General features: G+C 44.4%; 3 protein-coding genes across 14 annotated transcripts in view; 2 read left to right on the top strand and 1 right to left on the bottom strand.

The window, feature by feature from the left end:
* The first annotated feature begins 904 nt into the window (after nucleotides 1–904).
* Nucleotides 905–4,515, top strand: iqank1 (IQ motif and ankyrin repeat containing 1). The gene is made up of 7 exons (XM_031579482.2): nucleotides 905–1,005; nucleotides 1,537–1,629; nucleotides 1,915–2,023; nucleotides 2,621–2,717; nucleotides 3,240–3,374; nucleotides 3,658–3,786; nucleotides 4,149–4,515. The coding sequence occupies exons 2-7, from the start codon at nucleotides 1,603–1,605 to the stop codon at nucleotides 4,321–4,323; spliced, it is 672 nt and encodes a 223-aa protein (XP_031435342.1). The 5' UTR covers nucleotides 905–1,005; nucleotides 1,537–1,602; the 3' UTR covers nucleotides 4,324–4,515.
* A 123-nt stretch (nucleotides 4,516–4,638) lies between these two features.
* On the top strand, nucleotides 4,639–12,519 carry mlh1 (mutL homolog 1, colon cancer, nonpolyposis type 2 (E. coli)). The gene is made up of 19 exons (XM_012817017.3): nucleotides 4,639–5,037; nucleotides 5,494–5,584; nucleotides 5,696–5,794; nucleotides 5,975–6,048; nucleotides 6,306–6,378; nucleotides 6,731–6,822; nucleotides 7,201–7,243; nucleotides 7,365–7,453; nucleotides 7,684–7,796; nucleotides 7,895–7,988; nucleotides 8,343–8,496; nucleotides 9,391–9,731; nucleotides 9,855–9,979; nucleotides 10,209–10,317; nucleotides 10,431–10,494; nucleotides 10,708–10,872; nucleotides 11,129–11,221; nucleotides 11,625–11,738; nucleotides 12,102–12,519. Exons 1-19 carry the CDS (start codon nucleotides 4,931–4,933, stop codon nucleotides 12,288–12,290), a joined length of 2,229 nt encoding a protein of 742 aa, XP_012672471.1. The 5' UTR covers nucleotides 4,639–4,930; the 3' UTR covers nucleotides 12,291–12,519.
* A 1,615-nt stretch (nucleotides 12,520–14,134) lies between these two features.
* lrrfip2 (leucine rich repeat (in FLII) interacting protein 2) overlaps nucleotides 14,135–24,546 on the bottom strand; it is a 30,449-nt gene continuing 20,037 nt past the window's right edge. For 3 of the 12 annotated variants that reach the window (XM_012817010.3, XM_012817013.3, XM_012817015.3), the window contains 12 exons: nucleotides 23,929–24,060; nucleotides 23,351–23,422; nucleotides 21,884–22,054; nucleotides 20,811–20,903; nucleotides 20,375–20,467; nucleotides 18,364–18,465; nucleotides 17,937–18,069; nucleotides 17,485–17,534; nucleotides 16,081–16,201; nucleotides 15,824–15,903; nucleotides 15,595–15,699; nucleotides 14,135–15,170 (listed from right to left, as the gene is read on the bottom strand). In XM_012817010.3, the coding sequence (XP_012672464.1) occupies nucleotides 15,060–15,170; nucleotides 15,595–15,699; nucleotides 15,824–15,903; nucleotides 16,081–16,201; nucleotides 17,485–17,534; nucleotides 17,937–18,069; nucleotides 18,364–18,465; nucleotides 20,375–20,467; nucleotides 20,811–20,903; nucleotides 21,884–22,054; nucleotides 23,351–23,422; nucleotides 23,929–24,060 (1,263 nt within the window). In that variant the 3' untranslated portion in view covers nucleotides 14,135–15,059. The remainder of the gene's footprint in view (nucleotides 15,171–15,594; nucleotides 15,700–15,823; nucleotides 15,904–16,080; nucleotides 16,202–17,484; nucleotides 17,535–17,936; nucleotides 18,070–18,363; nucleotides 18,466–20,374; nucleotides 20,468–20,810; nucleotides 20,904–21,883; nucleotides 22,055–23,350; nucleotides 23,423–23,928; nucleotides 24,061–24,546) is intronic. The other 9 variants (XM_031579474.2, XM_031579478.2, XM_031579475.2 and 6 more) reach the window with 5 other exon arrangements.

Raw genomic sequence — 24,546 nt, 5'->3', positions numbered from 1 at the left:
GACACCGTGGTTTGATTCAGTATGGGACCTCATGGCTAATATTTGCTCATGGAAAAGAGTATCAACACTGTGCTACCCTTTGCCTGGTAGTGCTGTAATTCACCATGAGCTAACATGTCTGACTTTCCTCACACTTCACTGGGGTGAATCTATCCGTTGGATAATGATATAAATGCACTGTAATGAAAGATTTTTCTGTGATAATAAAATGACCCCAGAGATTTTATGGCAAAATCAGTGGAAATATTGAGGCAGATTATCAGCATGAACATGGTTGTATTTGTGCCTTTTGACCCAGTGCAAGACTCTTAGCAGGACTTTGATTGGCAAATTCAGTTGTTTGTGTGGCCCTGGGGGGAACACCAGCTGAAGACTTTGACTCTCACAGAGCTCATGTTATGATCATAGACACACCCTTACACAGTAATTCTCTGGTATTAATGCTGAGTTGCCCTTTGACGCAAACCTGACACATGCCCTCACAACATCCCCAGCGGTGGCCCTCTGCCAATTGAAAGTGATTGCACCACATCTCCTTTATCTTACATCACAGCATGGATACGGTAGGCAAGAGGGACAAACAAAGCACTCAAACTGGGCAAAAATAGAATTGTGATCTCACCCCGCGGCAACTAAGTACACGATCGTCATGATAGGGGAGGAAACATCAGGGGAAAGAGTTAGGGCTCAGAGTGGCTTCTCACTCTTTAACTCTCTCTCTCTCTCTCTCTCTTTCTCTCTCTCTCTGTCTGTCTGTCTCTCTCTCTCTCTCTCTTTCTCTCTCCCTCTCCTCTCCTCTCCCCTCTCTCCCTCTCTCTTCCTTCCTGGCTTCCGAGCTCTTACATCCTCTGCAGTAGCATAGGGACAGGCAGGGTTGACTTCTCCACACGTTCATTGTCCACTGCTAGGGGCTTTGGCACAAACCAACAAAGGCCTGTGTTTTCCCTCAGCCTGAGAGGGGAGGTGGAGCGACTGCAGAAGGAGCACGAGCGCGGCCAGAAAGAGGTAAGCACGCAGGCTGGGAGGACTAGCAGGGGAGGGACATTCCTGTGCGCTGTTTCAAATACCACTGTAATGGACCTCAGAGTCCAGAATGAAAGAGTGAGCAAACACTTGACTGGCCATATACAATACAATGCCATATAATACAATGCAATGCAATACAGTGCAATATAATACACTGGCCATGTGTAAAAGCCAAAATGTGTTTCATTTTGAATGTTTTATTTTTAAATATAGAAAAACAGCACCTAATAGGTGCTGGTAAAATATCAACACGTAGCACACCTTGAGTTACCCTTTCAGAAGTCATGGCTCTGATGTTAAAGGGAAGAGCCTGTGTACATATATTTTTTGGCACTGGCTGGCTGCTCCTGCCCAATGAAATTAATCCTTTTCACAGATTGTGCAGTGTCTATAAGCTGTCAGACTGACCATGTGATGTATTAGCTCTTGCTAGGTTCTTGTTTGAGTTTGGCGTGTGTGAGGAGTTGGGAACTGACATTCACATGTGTGTGTGTGTATCTGTGTATTTAGCTGAAGAAAGCGTACACTGAACTGAACAAAAGGATTACTGAACATGACAAGTGCGAGAGGAAGTCAATGGAGCAGGCTAAAGTCACCCTGCAGGTAACCTCTGGCAACGTGTCATCAATCATACCCAGTGCAGTAGTTAACATGCTTTCAACCTTTTTGTTGTAGTAGTTGCAAAATGCAAATAGGACCCGTTCAAACATTTGCTTTAGGGCTAGCGCTCCATTCTGAACGCCATGGTAGTTGACTAGACCTGTTATCAGTGTTTTAAAAAATGCAGTAAAGTGTGGAATGAACAGTAGCTCACACAGTGTTTGTGTGTGTGTGTGTGTGTGTGTGTGTGTGTGTGTGTGTGTGTATGCACGCGTTTGTGCGCTTCAGGTGGTTCATGATGCAGAGGAGGTCTTGGCAAAGGCCCAGCAGGCAGCACAACAGGCTGCAGACCAGCTCTCCCTGGCCAAACTCACCCTCAGGGAGCAATCAGGTGGAGGTCAGTGTAGAGTGCTCTTCTGATATGTCCCACACCCTCCCCAAATATTCCTAGTTGTCTTGCAGGTGTCAGTCTTCAAAAGACAAAAATGTCTGACACAGCGAAAATAGCAAAAGGGTGGTCACCCCTGGATTTAAGCTTAGGTCGGGGGACAGCCTGGAGCCCAAAGTTAGATGCCCTGAGGGACCTGGCGTTGGAATAAGGGGTTAAGAGGTCTGAGATATAAGAAGGGGCCTGCTTATTCAGGGCTTTAAAAACAAACAGGAGAACCTTAAAATCAATCCTGAACCGCTCTGGAAGCCAGTGGAGGGAGGCCAGGATAGGGCTAATATGGTCCCTCTTCCGGGTACCCGCCAGGAGCCTGGCAGCGGCGTTCTGGACCAGTTGTAGGCTGAACAGGGACGATTGGCTAATTCCAGTATACAAGGAATTGCAGGAGTTCAGCCAGGATATGAAGGCGTGGATGACCTTCTCAAGATCTTTGGGATCTTGATTTTGAGGGACACTACTTAAATCTACATAGAACATTGACAACGTCATCCCAGACACCTGAAGTGTGTATTCAGTGTATGCATTCTTTTTAATATATGTCTTCAGATGCTGTTATTGAGCGTGGAGGGGTCCGGTGCATGCTCAAAGACTTAGACGACGTCCTGCTAAAAGACATCGGGGGGAAGATCAAACAGGATGGAAGGTGAGCTCCTGCCGGCAGGCATTACATGGCGGAGCCACACCTTAACTCACGCTTGTCACTTAAAGGTCACCTTAGTTAAACCTGCCCAGGTACATTGGTTTGGATTTTCTTGAGAGGCTGCTATAGGTTTCCAGTCGTGCAAAACATGGCTGGGTGTGTTTTTACCACTCTCCCAGAGGGTGTGATGTCAGACTCGTGTGGTCTGACACAGCTGCTCAAACAAACTTTCGGCCATTTTAGAAAGCCCTCTGTCATACTGTCTGCTCTCAAACAACTCTCATGAGGGTTTGAGCTGACCCAGATTAAAGATGATCTCAAAGGGTGCCAACACTAACTACAGTGTCATGTTCACTCTTCTCTCTTTTGTTTGTGGCTTTCATGTTTTCACTCCTTTTTGGCATTTCTTTAAACATGTTTGCATATATTTTGCATGTGTGTGTGTGTGTGTGTGTGTGTGTGTGTGTGTGTGTGTTTTTGTATGTGCTCGCGCGTTCACGCGTGTTTGTGTGTGTGCATATGCAGATGGCCCCTAATTGTGGACCCATCAGGTCAGGCGGCCACCTTCCTGCGTTACAGAGACACTAATTACCTGGATGCCATGCACTCTGACAACATGAAGCCAGACACCCTCAGACTGGCTCTGCTGGGGGCTATCCGGTGAGCTCCATTATCCATAGCTACCTATTTATTGTCTGCCACCTTATTGGAAATAGTTGACATGACATTTATGCTTTTACTGGAAGTTACTCAAAACCATCATAGCACTATTGTTGTACAATATTATATATCTGATAATCTGAAGTGGATTGTATACCTGTTTGATCATAACATGGGATGTTAATTCAGAAACCACACAGTTTTCTAGATTTCATGGGTTTTCTTCCTGACAACAAACGATTTAAGATAATGGGTGTATTATGTTTGGCCCACGTGGCTGTAGATATGGCAAGGCCCTGGTCATCAATATGATGGATGTGGATCTCCTGGAGAGTGTGGAGAACCAGCTGAATCAGGTGTCACCAGGTCTGAGTTCCCAGCTGATGAGCAAAGAGCTCCTGAAGGAGGAAAGGTAATGTATGCATCTGCTGTAGCTACCTGTTTGGAACCAATGCTAGTCCTGTATATGCCTTCAGCTCAGGTCATTGCTTTAGAAAGTGTTTTTAGATGGTCTTCATTTTACCGTATCCTCTTCAGTGACCTCAAATATGTCTATGAGTAGTGACTGGGTTAGAGCTGGGTTAGAAAGTGAATCCTTGTGGTAAAGAGGCTGCAATGCGTTGAAACATGTCACAACAGTAGGCTAGCTCACCAGAAGGATTATGCAAATTTTATTGTAATCAGATTGTGGTGCATGATGAATGAATAAATGTAAATTTAAATCCTTTCATGCCCTCGCATTTGAAATTATTATTGTTTTTGAATCTCACACAGGTACCTGAATCTTGTGCGGTCCTCAGATGGACCTCAATACGACAGAACGGAGTTCAGGCCAGACCGGCTGGAGATGTTTAGTCTGGTGATGTTGACCAAACAGCGCCACCCCTCGGATGTTTTGCTTACTACATTTTACCCCATTGAGGTCACTTTGCAAGAACAGAAAATATAACCAGTGCTCAACTCAAGACATTCAAACTCTTTGTCAATACACACACACACACACACACTGGAGAAAGAAACACCTTGAAACACCAGAAAACATAGCTACTTTCTCTTATATAGCTACTAACTGTAATGTTGTTTGACTGAAACTAGCCTACTCAAATTTGTTTTAATTGTATTAAACCAATACAATACTTAATTTGTTGTTTATTTTAAAAACTCTTTATCACTATGTAGGGCTACCAGTGAAAGCGTTCTCTACTAACAGTTGAGTACTGCAATACTCTCCCTTGATAGAACCAACCTACGGTTCTCAGATTCTAGTTTTATGCTGTGGAGATTTTTGCATCGCAATTTGCTACGAAATAGTCTCTGAGTATTATCCTTTTGGCTTCCCGTAGTATTTACAAAAATACAGGACCAATGACAAATCAGTTGGGCGGGATCTGTTAACGCGGGCTTTAACCTGCATGGTTTTCTCGTTGAAGACATATGTACAAATCAATTTTAGTCAGTTAATTGCCTTTAAATTTGTTAACAAATATTTAATTCGGTTAGTTGGACGCAACGTCCTTGGTTACCTAACTACAAGATCTTTATAAATATCCCAGAAAATGGCAGGGGTTATCCGGAGACTTGATGAAACTGTAGTGAATCGTATTGCGGCTGGGGAAGTTATACAGAGGCCTGCAAACGCGATTAAAGAAATGATTGAGAACTGGTAAGATACCTTTCGTAATTTATACTGGTATACCTTAAATGGGAGTGGTGATATCAGAAGTGACGTGTTAACGCAATTATTGCTTGGTTATACAGTGCAGTACAGTAATGTCTGTAGCTAGTATTCTGACAGCTAATATTAGCCTCCTTAACGCAAAACGAGCTTGGCATGGAAGCGGACTAACGTTAACTTTCTTAACTAAGTTATATTATTGCTAAGGTAGACAACCTTAGCATCGTGGTATTGGTCTAGAAACATTGGCGAAAACTGACCATCCATTCTCATTTTACTTCGACATATATTGTTGTTTAGCAATAACACTGGGATGTTGTGATCAGGCAAATTATCAATCAAAACTATAATATCGAACTCAAGTGTTGTAATGTTAGATCAACTAATTTGATGTGTTAAAATTGTTATGTAATCGGGGTCTCATTGCCAAAATCTCTCGTACAGTTTGGACGCAAAGTCTACAAACATTCAGGTGACCGTAAAGGAAGGAGGGCTGAAGATGATCCAGATTCAGGATAACGGCACGGGCATTCGAGTAAGATTAGTCTTTCAGTATTTGTCATGTGGGGTCAATCTTCCATTGGCTTTGAGTGCATCCAAATCTTCTAATGACTAATCATTTGGTTTGAATTGTTATTATCTGCAGAAAGAGGACATGGAAATAGTTTGCGAGCGTTTCACAACGAGCAAACTACAGACGTTCGAGGACCTGTCAACCATAGCAACCTACGGTTTCAGAGGAGAGGTTTGTTTCAGTGTTTTGAGACTTCTCTTAACTTAAGCGAGAGCATCACATTACGAAGATACATGGTAGAGGGTTAAATGTTGGTGAATAACGATGTAATGCATGTGCACCAGTTGACATTTATTTTCACCTGGCCTTTTGCCTGTATTGTTAGTCTCAACGCATTTCCTGTTTTTGCAGGCACTTGCCAGCATAAGCCATGTGGCACATGTCACAATAACAACCAAAACAGCAGATGCAAAATGTGCCTACAGGTAGGGTTTCCTGCTCTTTCTCAGACACGGTTGGGATTTGGTGAATGTAAAATAATGCAAATGTACTTGGAAAAGGCAAGGCATGGGAAAATATGAAATAAAATACACAATGACATTAAAAGAAGAATAGAGACCAATGAGTGAAGTAAAAAGTTAAATACAGTAACCTAGTAATTCAGATGCTTATAGTTCGGGCATGTAGTTGAGTACAGTTCACCGTATCATTAGAGTAACCAATCTGATGTTGCTGTTCACAGAGCCAACTATAGTGATGGGAAGCCGAAAGCCCCACCAAAACCCTGCGCTGGCAACCAGGGCACTCAGATCACCGTGAGTAACTATCTCTACTCTCTCAGGATGTCCGCAGTGTTCATGGTCAGAGCCCCAGTGTCATTTAACTTCTTCAGTCAGCGCATTCTCACAGATAAACACTCCTGCAACAGAGGAATCACTCAGCAAGCGATGATCGCTCAGGAACGCTGAAATGACAGTTTGATAGAGCTGCCTGTAGCGCTTTTAGAAACAGTAATGTCTGTTAGTGAGACATCAGATAACAGTTCCAGGTTTGTCCTTAGAAACAAAGCAGTTCTGTGTGTAGTTAGTTTCTAACCCTGAGGGGAACTGAAGAGAAGAGGGAAAAAAAAGCCAGTGCTGCACTTTGTAAGGATTGCTCTTCCTACAGGTGGAAGATCTCTTCTATAATATTAACACCAGGAGGAAAGCTCTGAAGAACCCTAGTGAGGAGTACTCCAGGATTGTGGAGGTGATGAGCAGGTATGTGTGTGTGTGTGTGTGTGTGTGTGTGTGTGTGTGTGTGTGTGTGTGTGTGTGTGTGTGTGTGTGTGTGTGTGTGTGTGTGTGTGTGTGTGTGTGTGTGTGTGTGTGTGTGTGTGAGAGAGAGAAAGAAAGAAAGAGTTAGTGAGGAATGTAATGTGCTATGATGTGACGTTTGGCTAAAGTAGACATTTAAGAAGTGTTATATGTTCACCGCAGTGTTATATCAGTTTTTTTTTCTTGCACATGTTTTTCCTGAATGAGAAGTAATAGAAATAAGGTTTCTCTTCTCTGACTAATGTATGAACCTAAAAATAAGCCAAACGGCCTCAGTGTATTGCTGTAAATGCTGTCATCAAGACTTGCATCATTTCACAGGTATGCCATTCACAATTCTGGGAAGAGTTTCACAGTCAAGAAGGTATGTTCCCTGCTTGACTCGTTTTCTTGGTATCCAGTTTCTATTATGTCCAAATTGCTTAGGCCCTTAAACAGATAGTGTGCATCACCCATATACTGCTCTCTTCTCACTGGGTTGACAGCAAGGGGAGATGGTGGCTGATGTCAAGACTCTACTCAATGCCACCATATTGGACAACATTCGGGTGGTGTTTGGCGTGAATGTGAGCAGGTATGGATGCTGTTTCTGTTTGTACTGTTTTCCTTCAACCAGGACGTTTCATTTTCACTCTAGAAATTTGACCATCTTAAAAAAGAAGCCAGTTGTATTGATTAATTCACAGCCCTGGAAGCAGGGTTATCAGTTATTACATCTGCAGCACATCGCTATTGAGAACTAATTCCATCACAGGTTTTTTTTTTTTTTAAACCGCAAAACATAACTTTGTATTTCATCTCCAGGGAGCTGATAGAGGTTGGTTGTGAGGATCAGAAGCTGGCTTTTAAATTCAATGGTTATATCTCCAACGCCAACTACTCAGTGAAGAAGTGCATCCTCATCCTCTTCATCAACCGTGCGTCTTCACTTCACTACACTTTCTGTGCAACCGGTTTGACAGTAAGCAGGAGTGTTTGCCTGACAGTGACGTGATTGACGTTGTGTGGTTTTAAGATCGCTTGGTGGAGTCCAGTGCCCTGAAGAAGGCCATAGAGGTGGTGTATGCTGCTTACCTTCCTAAGAACACCCACCCTTTTCTTTATCTCAGGTATTTACTGGCCACAGTGACACACCCACACACACACACACACACACACACACACACACACACAAAAACACACACACAAATTCCATAAACATTGACACAATGTGTTCCACTGATCATCAGAGGAATTGATTTCATAATGATAAGAAGCTCAGTTCACATCACAAGTACTCCCTCTGTTATAATATATCACGCGTCATCTGTATCTGAGAATGAGCAAGGTTGCTCACATGGCTGTGGATGTAGCAAGTTGTAAAGAGCACTGCTAGTGATCTGTCTGTCATGTAGTCGTACAGAAGAGGCATTTGGGTCCACAGCTCCTGTTTCGTGTCTCCTAACCCTGCTGTCCTTCCCCAGCTTAGAGATCGCCCCCCACAACATTGATGTGAACGTCCACCCCACCAAACACGAGGTGCACTTCCTGCATGAGGACTGCATCATAGAGAGCGTTCAGAAGCACGTCGAGAGCAAACTACTGGGCTCCAATTCCTCTCGCACCTACTTTACACAGGTACACCCCTCTCACCTACTTTACACAGGTACACCCCTCTCACCTACTTTACACAGGTACACCCCTCTCACCTACTTTACACAGGTACACCCCTCTCACCTACTTTACACAGGTACACCCCTCTCACCTACTTTACACAGGTACACCCCTCACCTACTTTACACAGGTACACCCCTCTCATCTACTTTACACAGGTACACCCCTCTCACCTACTTTACACAGGTACACCCCTCTCACCTACTTTACACAGGTACACCCCTCTCACCTACTTTACACAGGTACACCCCTCTCACCTACTTTACACAGGTACACCTACTTTACACAGGTACACCCCTCTCACCTACTTTACACAGGTACACTTACTTTACACAGGTACACCTCTCTCACCTACTTTACACAGGTACACCCCTCTCACCTACTTTACACAGGTACACCCCTCTCACCTACTTTACACAGGTACACCCCTCTCACCTACTTTACACAGGTACACCCCTCTCACCTACTTTACACAGGTACACCTACTTTACACAGGTACACCCCTCCCACCTACTTTACACAGGTACACCCCTCTCACCTACTTTACACAGGTACACCCCTCTCACCTACTTTACACAGGTACACTTACTTTACACAGGTACACTTACTTTACACAAGTACACCTACTTTACACGAGTACACCTACCTTACACAGGTACACCCCTCTCTGCACACTTAGCCAGCTGACTCCTGGAGGCTTAAGTGTATAATGTGAATGAGTATGCACTTCTCTTATAGTAAATCATAGGTGGATGCTTTCAGTTTTGAGTTCAACCTGGCAGTAGCCATATTTATTGTTAAGAATGTGGGGGTAAGAGAGAGTGGTGTTTGACTGCTCCGCTTTGCCGTTCTCCACAGACGCTGCTTCCTGGTCTGCCCGTCTCCACCAGCGACCTCAAGCCCTCCGGCTCCGCCTCCGATGCAAGCGATCGCGTCTATGCCCACCAGATGGTCCGCACCGACTCCAAGGCCCAGAAGTTGGACGCCTTCCTGCAGCCTGTTGGAAAGCTTCCTCCTGTCAAGTCATCTTCCTCCTCCTCTTTGTCATTGTTTTCGTCAGTTCCTGGTACAAGCAGCGCCCCCCCAGCAGCCTCTGCAGAGCTACAGGATGAGGAGATGCTGGAGGCTCTGGAAGAGGTGGACCCCACAGATGCAGAGACCATGGAGACCAGCACCGCTGAGGCTGAGGCTGCACCCAGGTCAGAGCAGTGTTTGAGTAATGACCTGAAGGCTGGATTTGATAAGCTTAATGCTGCTCCTTGATCATGGCGCTTGTGGGGTGGAGTGCTTGTGTTTGTCTAATACGGGTCTGTGCCCCTCAGGAAAAGGCCACGAGTGAACCAAGAAGAGGAGGAGCTTACAGCAGCCGCCACCCCCAAGAGGCGTGCCATCAAGCTGTCAAGTGTGAGGGAGCTCAGAGAGGAGATCACAGAGAAGAATCACAAAGGTACTTCACACACACACACACACACACACACACACACATACAAATAACAAGGCTGGGGGGGGGGGGGGGGGGGGGTGCTTTAAGAGATCACAGAACATACTCATATGTAGACAAAGTGTCAGAGCTGTTTAGTGCAACATGTTCACGTCTCTAAAAACAAAATAAGTGATCCTTACCTACCTGAGGGGTTGATGGGGTTTGTCCGACATTTGTTTGTCGTCTGTCGCAGGTCTTCAGGAGATGCTGCAGAACTTGACGTTTGTGGGCTGTGTGAGCCCCCGCTGGACTCTGGTCCAGCACCACACCAAACTCTACCTGCTCAACACCACCAAACTGAGGTGACAACAAACACCAAATCAAACCCTTGTGACTCGTGCCAAACTATAACCATTTCAGCTTGTACTGTATAACATCTCGAATATGGTCTGAGTTGATTTCTCTTTTGTTGCAGCCAGGAGCTTTTCTATCAGATTTTGGTCTATGATTTTGGCAACTTCGGAGTTTTGAGGTTATCGGTAAGTGTTAAGTCCCATCCAGTAAAACTGAGCAAAGAATGACTCCCAAAATAAGCAGTGGGAGAGTGGGGAATGTTGTCACACTTTACAGTGTTTCCTCACAATGACTGCAAACAATGCATCATTGTGTCTGTGTGTGTGTGTGTGTGTGGTGTGTGTGTGTGTGTATGGTTTGTGTAATTGTTGAAAACTCCTCTGTCATGGCTGGGTCAGAGCCCTGCTCCGCTGTACGAGTTGGCCATGCTGGCGCTGAACTCCGAGGAGAGCGGCTGGACGGAGGAGGACGGGCCTAAAGAGGGGCTGGCCGAGTTCATCGTGGACTTCCTGCGGAAGAAGTCTGAGATGCTGGAGGACTACTTCTCCCTGGAGATAGATGAGGTGTGGATATCTGCAGCAGCACACAACACCCCTGTTGTTTGTGTATGATTACATTGTAGTCATTTATAATCCTATAGCACTGATTTATATGTAATCATACAAATAAACAGACTTGTATTCAACATAAAGGAATGAATGGTGAATTTGCTGGTGGTTGTTGGTGTGTTTAGTGCTAAAGAGCTCAACACCACAGCATTGTGATATTCAGGAATGTGTGTGCGTGTGTGTGTGTGTGTGTGTGTGTGTGTGTGCGCAGGAGGGAAACCTCACAGGACTGCCCCTGCTGATGGATAACTATGTCCCCGCCATGGAGGGGCTGCCCATGTTTATCCTGCGCTTAGCAACCGAGGTAAAACAAACAAACAAAATCACTTCCACATTCTCACACATGTATTCATGTACATAAGATAACTGTATGTTATGATTGGCTCATGATGACGTCATATTATGGGGTCAAAGCGGGTATCGCACCCTATTTCCCTCTCTGCTACCTGCGCATCATGGGTTGACATGCTGCCTCGCAGTTGTGTGATATTTCGTGATGTTCTGATGGTTAACCCTCTTCTAGTGGCGGTCCTGTTAACCATGTGTGAGACTATGGCATCCCACAGGGTAATAAACAAAGACCACCACTATTCCGGTGTGTCCGGCTGAATGAGATCAGCTTTCCTGCTGCATGTAACGATCTGCAAACATGATTGTCGTGTAGTATATACTTCCAATGTTATCATTGTCAAATGTTGTGTGCGCAGGTGAACTGGGACAATGAGAGGGATTGTTTCCATGACTTCGGCCGAGAGTGCAGTCAGTTCTACTCCATCAGGAAGGAGTACACACTGGACACTGAGACGCAACCACAGATACAGGTACGTTACAAACAAGGCAACACGGATCGCTCCTGATCTTTTTTGGACTACAGTCAGAACAATGACTTTAAAAAGCGGTTTACATTGATTTGAGTCCCAGCCTCAGGTAGTGAAGTAGAAGTGCCTCGTGAGTAAATGTGTAATAAAACTTCAAAGCACCTGTAGCTTCCTCTAAGTTGCAATATTCTGCTCTAGCGTTTCATTCACACACCCTTGCTTGAGTGCTGAATGATTTCTAAGCTTGCTATGGTGACCGCAGCATTGTTTATGTCACATCAACATTGCAACTCACCCTAAGGTGGCTCTGTGATTGACACCTTGTGTTGAGTCTGTGACATGACTGGTGTGAATTGCTCCGGGCAGGAGGAAGAGACGGGAGCAGCTGAGGACCCGGAGGCGGAAGCCACACCCTCTTGGCGCTGGCAAGTGGAGCACCTGCTTTTCAAAGGCTTCAGGACCCTCTTCAGCCCCCCCAAGCGTTTCAGTGAAGATGGCAGCGTGCTGCAGATTGCCAATCTGCCCGACCTCTACAAGGTGTTTGAGAGGTGCTGAGCCAGGGGCAGATTGTGGGGTAATGGATCTATATTAGATGGCAACTACCACACCTAGATGGCTACAAGAGACACTAGTAAGCCCACTCAAAATACGGAAAAGACTCATTTTGAATCCTGGACATCTCTGTGGAGTTAGATGTTTTGTTTGAATGATGCTATTAGTGTTGTTTAAAAAAAAAGATGTATATATTTCCTATTTTCTGAATAAAACTGAAATCATTTGTTGACATCTACTGTTTTATTTTTATAGTTCAAGGGGGGCATGAACAGAAATATGATGACTATTGAGCAATATCCAGTCCGATTATGTTGACAAAGCCTATTACGAAATATATTTCCCACTGAATGAAAGCTTTAGAATATATGTTCTCTGAAAGTAAGTTATAAATACCTGGACTGATGTCAATGTCAGTGACAGAACAGGCAGCAACCTGTTGAGAAACAGCATAGAAGTGTTCTTGTACAGATTTGCTTAGCCACTGAATGTAAACAGTTAGAGGCACAATCACTGTGCAATGTCACTGAGACATCATTGAGTTCTCGTCTGTAGTGAGCCGGCCCCCTTTTTCAGTTGATGAGCTACAGCGCCAGCTCCTGGCAAGAGTGCTGAAGACCTGCACATTGGAACTCAAACCAATTCTCCACTCACACTTCTGCAAATTGTACCGCTCTGCCACAACAATAATCCCAGTGTCCCAAAAACCTCAACCCACTGAATGTAATCATTACTGCCCCATTGCCCTCCCCTCCACAATTAAGTGCCTAGAGAAACCGCTGCTACAAACCATCCTGCTAAATGTTAACCAGCAACAGGACCTCGTCAAATTTGCCCACCATCACCTGTGTGTGCTGAGCCTGTTCCTCTACCAGATCTACACCAATGACTGCACCAGCCCCTCACCCACCACCACTTACCTCAAGCACTTTGACAACACTGCTCTTCTTGCTCTTCTCACAGATAACCATTGTAACAGTTCACTCAGTGGTGTGAGTGTTACTACCTTCATCTCAATGGTACCACAGTTCACTCAGTGGTGTGAGTAACTACCTTCATCTCAATGGGAGGGAAACTAAAGAAATAGTCATTGGAACCCAGTCACTCCAGCACCCCCTCCTCTTCAACAACAAGTTGAAATGGTCGACTTGAAATATCTCAGACTTGGGACACTGGACAGTAAACTCCGCCTCGACCAGTTTAGAAAGGACATTCAAAAAAGGAGCCATCAAAGATCATCAGTCATCCATGAACTTAGACTATGTGTCCTCACAGGACCTCCCCCCCCCGCAACTGCCACTTCACCATACTGCCCTCTGAGGTGTACGTACAGGTGCCTGAGGTGCAGGAGGGCTCACTTGGGCAAAACTGGGAGCTGCAGCCATTGCTGCACTAAACAGGAGGACTCACTGAGGGATCTGGGGGTCTTGCTTTTCTTTTGCCTTGTTGTAATACTGTCTGTTATAGTTGTGTGATGTATTGCTGTATGTTTTGTTGTTGGATGTAAAATGTGATGTTGATTCTCCTTGTGATGTACAGTGCTGTGAAATAAGAATTTACCCCTCTGGACAATAAAGTCTAACTGTCTAAGACCCAGATTTAATCCTACAGGCAGTGTGGCTTCAGTCATCTAAGGCAGTATGTGCCATCTACATTAGGTATAATCGGTGGCTCTTGCAGTTCACTGATCAAGTCCTGTAAGATCCTGGATGTTAAAGGCCTTTGTGACGATGCAGTAAAAAGAGTGTGTGACCAAGACCGAACCTATTGATACATAAATAGGTAATGGCAGATATTATCCCAGTGCGATAAACGGAAACAAACAAATCCAACTTCCTCTACACAGGTTTCTCATTTACACATTTATTTCCAAGAAATATTTTAAATATTTTGTTTTTTTTTGAAAAAAAAAGAAAAGAAATAAAAATAAAACAAGATCCTCATTGAAAATGCAGCTGACAAATAGTTTTAAATGTTTCTCAGGAAAATCAGAACTACACCCCTCTTGTAAATACACCATTTTGTACTGGTTACAATAATCATAATTCTTTTTTTTCCCCTTCCCTGTGTAGTGTTACGACAAGCCCTCTGTATGCAGGGAAAAGGCACTTGGGCTGTGTGAGGGGCTTTAGGACAGGTTTATGGGGAGCAGGGTGTGAGTATGAGAGTGTGTGTGTGTGTGTGTGTGTCCACAGTTTTAAAGCGCTCTTATATTCACTCATGCAACTTTGCAACACAAAAAAGACAAAAAAAAAAAAAAATAATGTAGCACCCCGCCAGAGTTTGAATAACATCATCATGTACAAAGCTTTGGAAAAAGAAAGAAATTAATAAACTGAAATTTCCTCAAGTTCAGAAGAAAAAAAACAAAACAAAAATCCACTTCTCAAACACGACGGTCTGAAGCTCCCTTTCCCCCCCGAAGACGACCACAGTGGAGGCCGGTGTCCCTCCTGACACAGCCAGGCGTGGAGGACGGGAGACCAGTGCTGCCAGGCTTAGGGGGTCTGTTTTTGGTTTGGTTAACAGTCTGTAGAGGGTTGATGGGTGGGGGTGGTGGGGTTTGGGGGAATTCTCTGCTTTGACAACTGTTTGGGGAGTGGATATGAGAGAGTGTTGACATGGTTCTTTTGGGGTTGGGACAGGGGGTTGCCAGGGTGAGGCTGATGGGTGGTTGGGGGAGTTTGTGTGTGTGTGTGTATATGTGTATGTGTGTATATGTATGTATGTGTGTGTGTGTGTGTGTGTGTGTGTGTGTATGGCAGCTCTCCCTCACTGCTGAGACAGCAGGGCGTTGCGGTTGGCCTTCATCTTCTCCAGCCGCTTCACCAGGTGGTTGTTTGTCATCTCCATCTCCTCTATCTTATCCAGTGCTGTGCGCAGCTACGGGCCGAAGGCAGAAAGAGAGGGTCGGAGGAGAACCAAACTCCATTACATCAGACACCGTCGACCAGAAGCAAATTACAGGGTGGATGTCAACTTTAACTAGGTATTGTATGACTAAAAACTACTTTTAAGTTTCACAAATAAATATGTCAGACATTAAGAACAGGTTTTAGGACCCAAATGTCTGTCTTTTATATGAAACCGGCACAAGCACTTAGGTCAAAGTGACAGTTCTAGTTCCACCCTTTGTTATTGGAATGGAGTCTATTTGTATAATGACATCATGTGTATGACTAAGTCTGTGCTTTAGAGCTGTGGCCTCATTTTGTGCTGACTGCCTGCATTTGTGTGTGTGTGTGTGTGTGTGTGTGTGTGTGTGTGTATCTTCATATGTTAAGAGGGTGTCTCCTCAGCTGCCCACCTCTCTCTGAAGTTTCCTCTTCTCTGCCTTTAGCTCGTCCTCAATCTTCTCAGAGTTATCTGCTGACGCCTTGTACCTCGACACTTGTCCTTCTAGTCTATTGATCTGTAAGTGGAGAGAGAGATGCATTACACATTAACTTCAGTATAAGAACAGCGTCTCGGTAACATGGGACCAGTTGCACACAGGCGAGCTTAGGGTGGGAGAGGAAAAGGGTTTCATTACTTACATTCTGTTCCATTGTACCCATTTCCTGTTCTGCTTTCGACAGCTTGAATTTGAATTCGCTGATCTGTCTGTTGGCATCTCCTGCATAGACACACACACACACGCAAAAGAAACATTGAGTTTTAACACTGAAACCTAAGAAAGTGGAGACAGTGCCAGTGTGGATTCAGTCTGAATCAGTGTGTGAACTGAGAAAGTGCACTGATGAAGTCTGTGTCTGATTGAGTGCGAGTGCGAGTGTGAGTGTGAGAGACGTACTCTGATACTCTATAAAGTGCAGGTCAGTGCCGTTCTCCATCTTCTCTCCATCTGTAAACACACTTTCCATCTTGGAGTGCTTCTGTCTTTCATCTTCCACCTGCATCTTCAATTTACGAATCTGAGAGAGGGAAAGAAAACAATGACGATGAATGATATATCAATGAATCTGATTTTTTTTGTGTTTTAATGTTATCATTTGGTAAGATCTTGAAGGTTAATTGGTTTAAACTCTTTTTAACTAGAAGCTGTATGAATATTGGATGGAGGACATCTGGTAGACAGATGGGCTGACATGCATAGGCGGAGATCCCGGGGGGACGGGGGGAAAGTTGTCCCCCCCCAACAATCATTGGAAACAAATTTTTTTTTTTTTTTAAATATAGTAATATGAAATAAAAATACGACGACACAAGTGGTGCTAATTATAGACGTAAAACAATGTGTGAAAAATCATGTTCACCCTATTCCTCTAAGTGGTTTGGTTGACATGCTCTTTCCTACGGGCGGGGCTACCGGCAGCTCCGTGTTTCAGTTAATCAGCCCAGTAGCCTACACGGTCAGATTGTGAGACTGTTTCCTCCTCTGTCCCCTGTCGCTGCCGCTTTGATACACGATATGTAAAGAGATTTACCTCATTCTCGAACGCAGTAAGAACATGTAAAGAAGAAGTTTTTTTCTAAACTCGATTTACGAAGTTCCAATCGATATGCACAAGTATACATACGTTTATTAATGGATTGGCATGACAACGTGAACGTTTGCCAATAACACACGCATGCCGGTAATTAACACCGTTAAGATAGCTAGCTAGACAGTCTAGGACATAGATATATATAAAGACTAGATGTCTCGTCCACGTTTATATATATCTATGGTCTAGGACACTGTCCTGTCAGGGGCAGGTTCATGCTAGTTAATAAACGTAGATCTCAGTGCCTCTCCAGATTTGTTAAATTATCTGAAGGTAAATTAAATGTCATCTTTTTCTGCGGTCCAAGAACTATGCTGGTATTGTAACATGGGGTGGCAGTGGTACAGGAGGTAGAGAAGTCGTATTGTAATTAAAAGGTTGATAGTTCAATTCCCTGTCGAAGTATCTTTTAGCTGTTTTATAACTTATTTTGAGCATCAAGTTCTCTTGAACTTTGGACATTATTTGTCTGTGAATAGATATTTCGTGTCAGTACATTTAATCCTGTTTAGAGAATTCTAAAATGACTTCGAATTTCTGTTAGTAAATGTGATAAGAGAATTCGGTATTTAGCAGTTTATGATGGCTCTTGTGAAAGCAATTTTTTCATGTCCCCCCCCCCCCCGGAATTACTCTCTGAAATTTGACCATGTATTGTCCCCCCCTACAATGAAATGGGATCTCCGCCCCTGCTGACATGAGGCTCTCACCTGTGCTAAGAGTTCGTCCTTTTCATCCGCAAGCTTCCTTAACCTGACATCTGGAGATGAAGTTTACACATGAGAATCAGACTGCAGTCATCTAATTGCTGGCATAAATCCCTTATACACACACACACACACACACACACACACACACACACACACACACACACACACACACACACACACACACACACACACACACACACACACACACACACACACACACACACACAGCTGCAGCTTCTGTAGTTACACAATGACACTGCACAAGGAATGCAGAGAAACTAAATCAATGTTAAAAAGGTGTCAACTTTGCTAAGTCTATTAAAAAGTTAAATTATTAAAATTGCAGCACATTGCTCATACTTTCAGTCTATTACATAAGATGACAAGCCAGTAAGATGTCCTCTGTGTGTGTGAGTGTGTCTGTTTGTGTGCGTTTTTCACACTGCGCTTACCAAGAGGCCCCTCTCCAGCGGACTCCAGCACCTGTGCTGCCTCCTGCGTTACCACGGTGATTCCTGAGGCGGGCAGCTCAAGGTCTATGTCACCGTTGGGCGTGCCTTCTGGGATGATGACCAGGCCGTGTTTCTGTGATGGGAAAGGTAACAATGAGACGCACTACAGAGACCGCTCAGTTGCAGTCTCTCTTATAACCCACACAAGGGCATATTGAGACAATTATTTTCAAAAGTACTGAATTCCCATTAAAATATGCCCCATAGGATAATAAACATAGTATTTACAACGCAGGAAGAAAGGTGCAAAAGAACACAAAGATATCAAATGGAGCCCTGGTAAAGCCTGTGATTGCCCTCATGTCCTGCTGTGAGCAGCTGTGTTAGGGTGTCCTAAGCTACAGTGGCTCTCCTGGGGCGGACCTACCTCTCCTGATTTGGACTTCCCCTTGAGGTCGGTCAGCTCATCTCTGAGCTCGTCCCTCTCAGTCCTAATGCAATCAAAGTACTCTTTCTGTCTCTCTAAGGCCTGGCCACACACGGCACACACGCAAAGAGACAAGAGAGAGAGAGAGAGAGAGAGAGATGGACACAGACAGGATAAATGGCAAAGGAGAAGTTGGAAGGACAGAAGTACACAAGATCACGCATATTTGTACAAGCAGGCACGCGCGCGCACACACACACACACACACACACACACACACACACACACACACACACACACACACACACACACACACACACACACACACACACACACACACACACACACACACACACACACTCACTCATTCACTCACATGGCAAGTCAAAGTGGGAATCTCATGCTCTGACAGGCACCAAGAACACAAACATGCAGAAAAGGCAACATGCTGGTGATGAAGGAAATGGGAGAAACGACAAGCAAAGACACAGGTGGACACATTTCCACAATGCACCTCTGAGAGACAGACAGACAGACAGACGCTCCTTTATTTCACCTTCCTAAAAAGGGAGGACACACACTGTCTGTCACACCAAGACAAACTCTCCAAATACAGAGTTACTAGATGTGTGGATTATAGGAAATTGATCAAACGTTTGTGCTCTCTACATGCACTTGACTGCACAGTATCATGTTTAAGAGTTTAACTGAACTTCACACCTAATCAATCTGCTACAGACCTCCCAAAATAGGACCAGATTAACCAGTTGGTTCAACTAATCCGGGGGGGACTTAATAATGTAGTCAATTCCAATGACTGCAGTTTAGTGGTTTAGTTATATGTTGACTGTTTTCTTGCTGCGGCAATGTTTCCATTTCAGAAATGTAGAACTTTTAACATCAAGACAAACACTATATCATATGGGAGGGGATGACTGAACTTCCCAAAAAAAAAAAGTAAACTCAAACTTGTAAAATATACCATTATATATAATAATACATTATGATTATTATTACTACAAAAAACTGTTTTATTTACAAGTCTGAACAGCATTTGTATGTTATTACAAAGTCATTATTTTGTTAAAAAGCAGATCTGGAATATGGTCAGCCCATGTTTACCAGGGTACACCAGTAGGGTGCAGCACTGTGTCAAAAATCCCTGCCTTCTCCACGCCTCTCGTGTATTACTGACTAGCTCTTCCTGGTCCAGTACACATCAAAATATACAGCAAACCTGAGTTTACTCCAGGTTACTTTAGTCTATGTTTATCATGACGCAGATGGTTCCTAAACGATTGACTCTACGTCAGCATCGGCCTTGGATGATTTTAAACAGTAGATGACATGTTGCCAAAATGGTAATTTTGTCAATATTAGCACCAGCATTGATCTGTTTCATCACAGTACAGTCACATCATTTAGTTTACAGCTCAAAAACACATTTAAGTGTGCAGTACCTCTTTAATTCAATTAATATATATTGAAAAACTGAATTATGCAAACCCATACAAGTGCCAAGAAGACATGCGTGTTATCAAATTACATTTGACATTCATAACCGTGAGATGGGATGCCTCCAACTGCAAGCTAACATCTATGGGATCTCTCAGGCCATCACAGGAGCCAATAGACTGCTATTACACACCAGGTCACCAATTCAATTCACGTGGCCTAAATCTACACACTTTAGATTTATTTGAAGACAGAGACTAGATGGGTCATGATGCATTTTAGCTTGGACCAAAATGTTATGCCAAAACACATTTCTAATATCCTTTGAAATTAAGTTCTTCATTTGATGTACTGGAGGCAATCTAATAAATGCAAAATATATTTAAAAGTTAAAAACTCTTCCTATCAGCAACATATAGTCTAAAGGCCACATATTATCAAGGGGAACCTTTTGAGTCTAAGCTCATAGCCTTCTGACCCCTGACAGGGGGGGGGCAGTGTTTAACAACAGTCTATTGGTCTCCATGACTCTACAGGTAATTCTACAACCTCCTACCCCAATCTTTTTGTCCTTCCAGTTAATGGTCTCCTGCAGATCAAACACCTCGCGGGTGAGGGTATCTAACTTTTGCTGCATTTGCTGCTTGTCCTGCAGCAGCGGCCGTGATGGCAAGATGGTGATAGGGAGCGCAGGGCGCCAACAGAGAGGATGAACAGAAAAAAAAGACAATGAAGGGGCGATGAATGACAGGAGAGAGCACAGAAGGGCAAATGATGCTGATCGATCAGAGACAGGAAAAAGGGATGAGAGAGAAACATGAGGTGCCAGATGGACAGAGAAAGAGAGAGAAGAAAACACAAATGAAGAGAAATGTGTGTGTGTTGAGAGAAGTTGCGCCTCACTGCAGCCTTTCCTTAAGTGCATCTATTCCTCCGCTGGGTGGGGGTTTAGAGGGTGTGTGTGTGTGTGTGTGTGTGTGTGTGACTCTCACCTCTATGAGCTCATCTCTCTGGCGAATGCCTTCCTTCAGCTCCTCCTGCTTGTGCTGCAGCACTGACACCATGTGCTTCTGTCTCTCTAACTCCTGAGAGAGGGTGGGAGAGAGAGGGAGAGAGAGAGAGAGAGAGAGAGAGAGAGAGAGAGAGAGAGAGAGAGAGAGAGAGAGTGAGTGAGAGAGAGAGCATGAAGAAGAAAAGAACGCCAGAACATAAGTAACAAAGAACACCACCTAGTTTCAGAGGGGTTATTGCTTTATTTCGATCAATCAGTTCACATAGCCCTCTGCAAAAGTCTGTTTAAAACGCCCTTTCTAACGGTCACTTTCTACTAAGCTTCAGGGTAACATGAGAAGTGGGGCAAGTCCTGTGGGGTGGACATCATCAGGCCACAAAATCAAAACCATCTCTCGTGCAGTCCATGTTGTAACAGGACTCACAACAACAATGCTCTTTTCTTTAGTGCCTCTCAGGACAAGCCTACACGCAGAAAAATGATGTGAGGGTTTCCAGTGTTGCGTAAAAGGCACTGAACTCATCTGCTTTGAAACAGAAAGCCAGCGGTGGGCCCGCGACTTCATGCGTTTCCTTCAATTCGAAACACCTGGGCGCGTACGTCAGAGAGAGGAGAGAAGTCAAACGGATCTCATTAAAGCTCAGGGCTGAGCAGGGAACTGAAGTGACAGGGCACTCTCTGGGTTTCAAAGGCTGCAGGAGGGCTTCGGGGATGACTGACAGGTTAAAGAGGGTTATTAAATATACATGCCTGACCTGGAAATCCAACCCAGCTGTCACCTCATGACCTCATGTCCCCTGTTTAAACAAGTTGCTGGAGAATTTCTTTACGAATTATGTGTACACAGAAGAGTGTGCGTTTGTGCGTGCCTAGATGCATTTGTGTCAGTGTATGTTTCAGTGCAATAGTGTGCAATTGAAACCAACTAAATGAATGCATTTGTACACAGGGGAATGAGCTGTAGGAAGTGTATACGAGTGAGTGTGTGTGTGTGTGTGTGTGTGTGTGTGTGTGTGTGTGTGTGTGTGTGTGTGTGTTTGTTTATGTGTGTACCTTGGCCTTGTCGTCCATCTCTCGTTTCATTTCTGACGACTGCTCTTCCATCTCTTCTATGACGTCCTTGAGCGTGTCCACCTGGTAGATCAGGTTGGCTTTGTCGTTGTCTAGCTGAGCATTGGACACCATGGCTTTCTTATACTTCTCTTCCACCTCCGCTAGTGAATCCTACCAGGGACCAAACACACACACACAGACACAATCATCCACCGCAAACTGGGAATATTCAAACCGAATACTTCATTAGGATGCACCCGTCAAGCTTCTCTAAAGGTTTCATCTTGTCAAACAATGACAAAAGCTGCCTCGTTGATATGAGCTACTAGAGGACAGTGATCTGTGATGTATTGTATCAGTAATAAATTGCTATTTTGGAAAACCCTTATGAAAATTACTTTTTATTAATCCTTTTCCGTTACTGCTTTACTGAAACAGGTTGTTACTGCAGTCTTTACTCTGTCTCATTTTAAAATTCCTTGCTAATTTCCTCCAACTATCTTAATTTAGAAATCTATCTTAATCTTGATTGCATTGCTCATGAAATATAGTATGGAGTACTTGAGGTACTATTACCAACACTGTTGCTGCTACTACTACTACTACTACTACTACTACTACTACTACTACTACTATACAGACGTGTAATACAGAGGTACAGTCACTTCTGTGTTAACTAAAGAAGAAAGAAGAAACAGGATAGGCCAAACTACCACTAAATGTTTGTTCATCTCAAGTTCTTTGGGTCATGCATCCAAACCCAATCCAATTGATGCAGTGCATTCAGTACTAATGAATATAAATGGGATTACAGTATGGCTAAAGGGTCTTGAGATGGACACACTCCTGTAGGAAAACAACTCGCACACCATTTCCTAATAACATTACTTATACATTCTCTTTTTTATTATTATTTTTGTACAAGCGCCAGAGGGCTGTCAACTAAATCCAGGTGAAAGCCATGCCAACAGTGGAGTGAGTTAGTTTAGACTTCCCATCCCCATCCCCATCCCCACCCGTTCCCCTCTCCCCTCTCCTGTCCCAGAGAGGCCGTGGGGACAGAGGGGAAGTTCAGAGGTCGGAGTGAAAAACAGGAAGTAAAGTGTCCTCCAGCTCAGGTCTACGGCTGAAGAAAGGGCAGTCCTGCACACCAGCTGATAACACTTACCTGTGTAAAGGTCCACGCCATAGCGACCCGTACATCCATACGCACGCGCGCACACACACACACACACACACACACACACACACACACACACACACACACACACACACACACACACACACACACACACGCACACACCCCTTTTATTGAGGCTCCACATGCAGCCTACTGTGGTTTTGAACGTCATGCAACAACAGAAGAGGGTGACCCAATGTTGGGGGGTTAGGGTAGTGAGGGAATGAGAGAGAAAGGGCACACAGAGAAGGAAGAGGAAGGCATGCAGTGCACTCAGGCCCCTCTACCTTCAGCTCCTTAAGCCCCTGCATGTAGCGCCCCTCTACATCCTGAATCTGGTCCTTTAGATCATACAGATCCTGCGGAGCAAATGGGAGGAATGGGATGAGTGAATCAGAGGGAGAGACGAAGGGTCGGAGAGAGGGAGAGAGAGAGAGAAAATCGAGCACTGATGTGGACTGTGGATGGGTGTCATGATGTCATCGCTGCGACAGATTGGCACTCACTGGCAAAAGGAGACAGATCGTTTACACTTAACACTTCCCCAGCATTCTCATACAGTGGGTGCATCTGTACATTTCTACACAGGCATTCACAAAGACAGCTATGACACAGATACGTTTAGACGCAGGCATTCACACAGACAGCAACTGCTACAAATGTGCATTTCAACAGACAGCCACGAAGACAGACAAAACATACATGTTTATCCCAGGCATTCAAGACACCAACAGACACAGCAGTTAGTTAGTGGCTCTGAACATTAGATTCCGCTGGTGTTCCCATTGAGACAACAGGAAGTTGTGTGTGTCACAGGAATGTGTTCTCTTTAGAGTTCCCTGTCGGAGAAAGCGAAGGCTCTCACCCGCAGCTCACTGAGAGAGGCATCAGGATCAGCGATGCTGCCCCCATCTTGGCTACCGCGCCTGGAGGACGTGCCACCCAGTGACGCCAGAGCAGCCGCAGACAGCCCTGGGGTGGCACAGCGTGATGACGGCTGCAGCAGGATGGAGAAAGAAAGAGAAAGAGAGAGATAGAGATAGAGATGACAGAAAGAAGGGTGAGAAAGAAAGAAACAATAAAAATCCTGCTAGAACACATCAGTTGCTTATCAGCTCCTCTACAGTCCAGAGTTCTGGTTTACAGTTTCTACAGAACTGAGGTGGATTGTGTTGGACAGGCCTTCCTTTATATTAGGGCTATGTTCCTTCCAGTATATTTGCATGATGGAAAGTTGAGGTCTGATATTGTGGTTATCTGTACTGTGTGTGTGTGTGTGTGGCCTTAAAATACAACTTATGTACAAAACACATCAAATGTAACCACAACAATTGACCAATGTTTTTCTATGGTGTTCTATCTCTCACGGTAGTCGTGTGTTCAGCTGTAGAAATTTGCATACTCTCTCAATGAAGATATAGGAATGTAGATCGGAACAATGGACAACGTAACTGCTTGTCGTTAGAATGAACATTTCCTCCAA

Source organism: Clupea harengus, chromosome 13 (assembly GCF_900700415.2).
Source record: "Clupea harengus chromosome 13, Ch_v2.0.2, whole genome shotgun sequence".
In the NCBI taxonomy this organism is placed as follows: domain Eukaryota; kingdom Metazoa; phylum Chordata; class Actinopteri; order Clupeiformes; family Clupeidae; genus Clupea; species Clupea harengus.
Note: the sequence above shows the minus strand (reverse complement) of the source record. Positions and strands in the feature narration are given on the sequence as shown.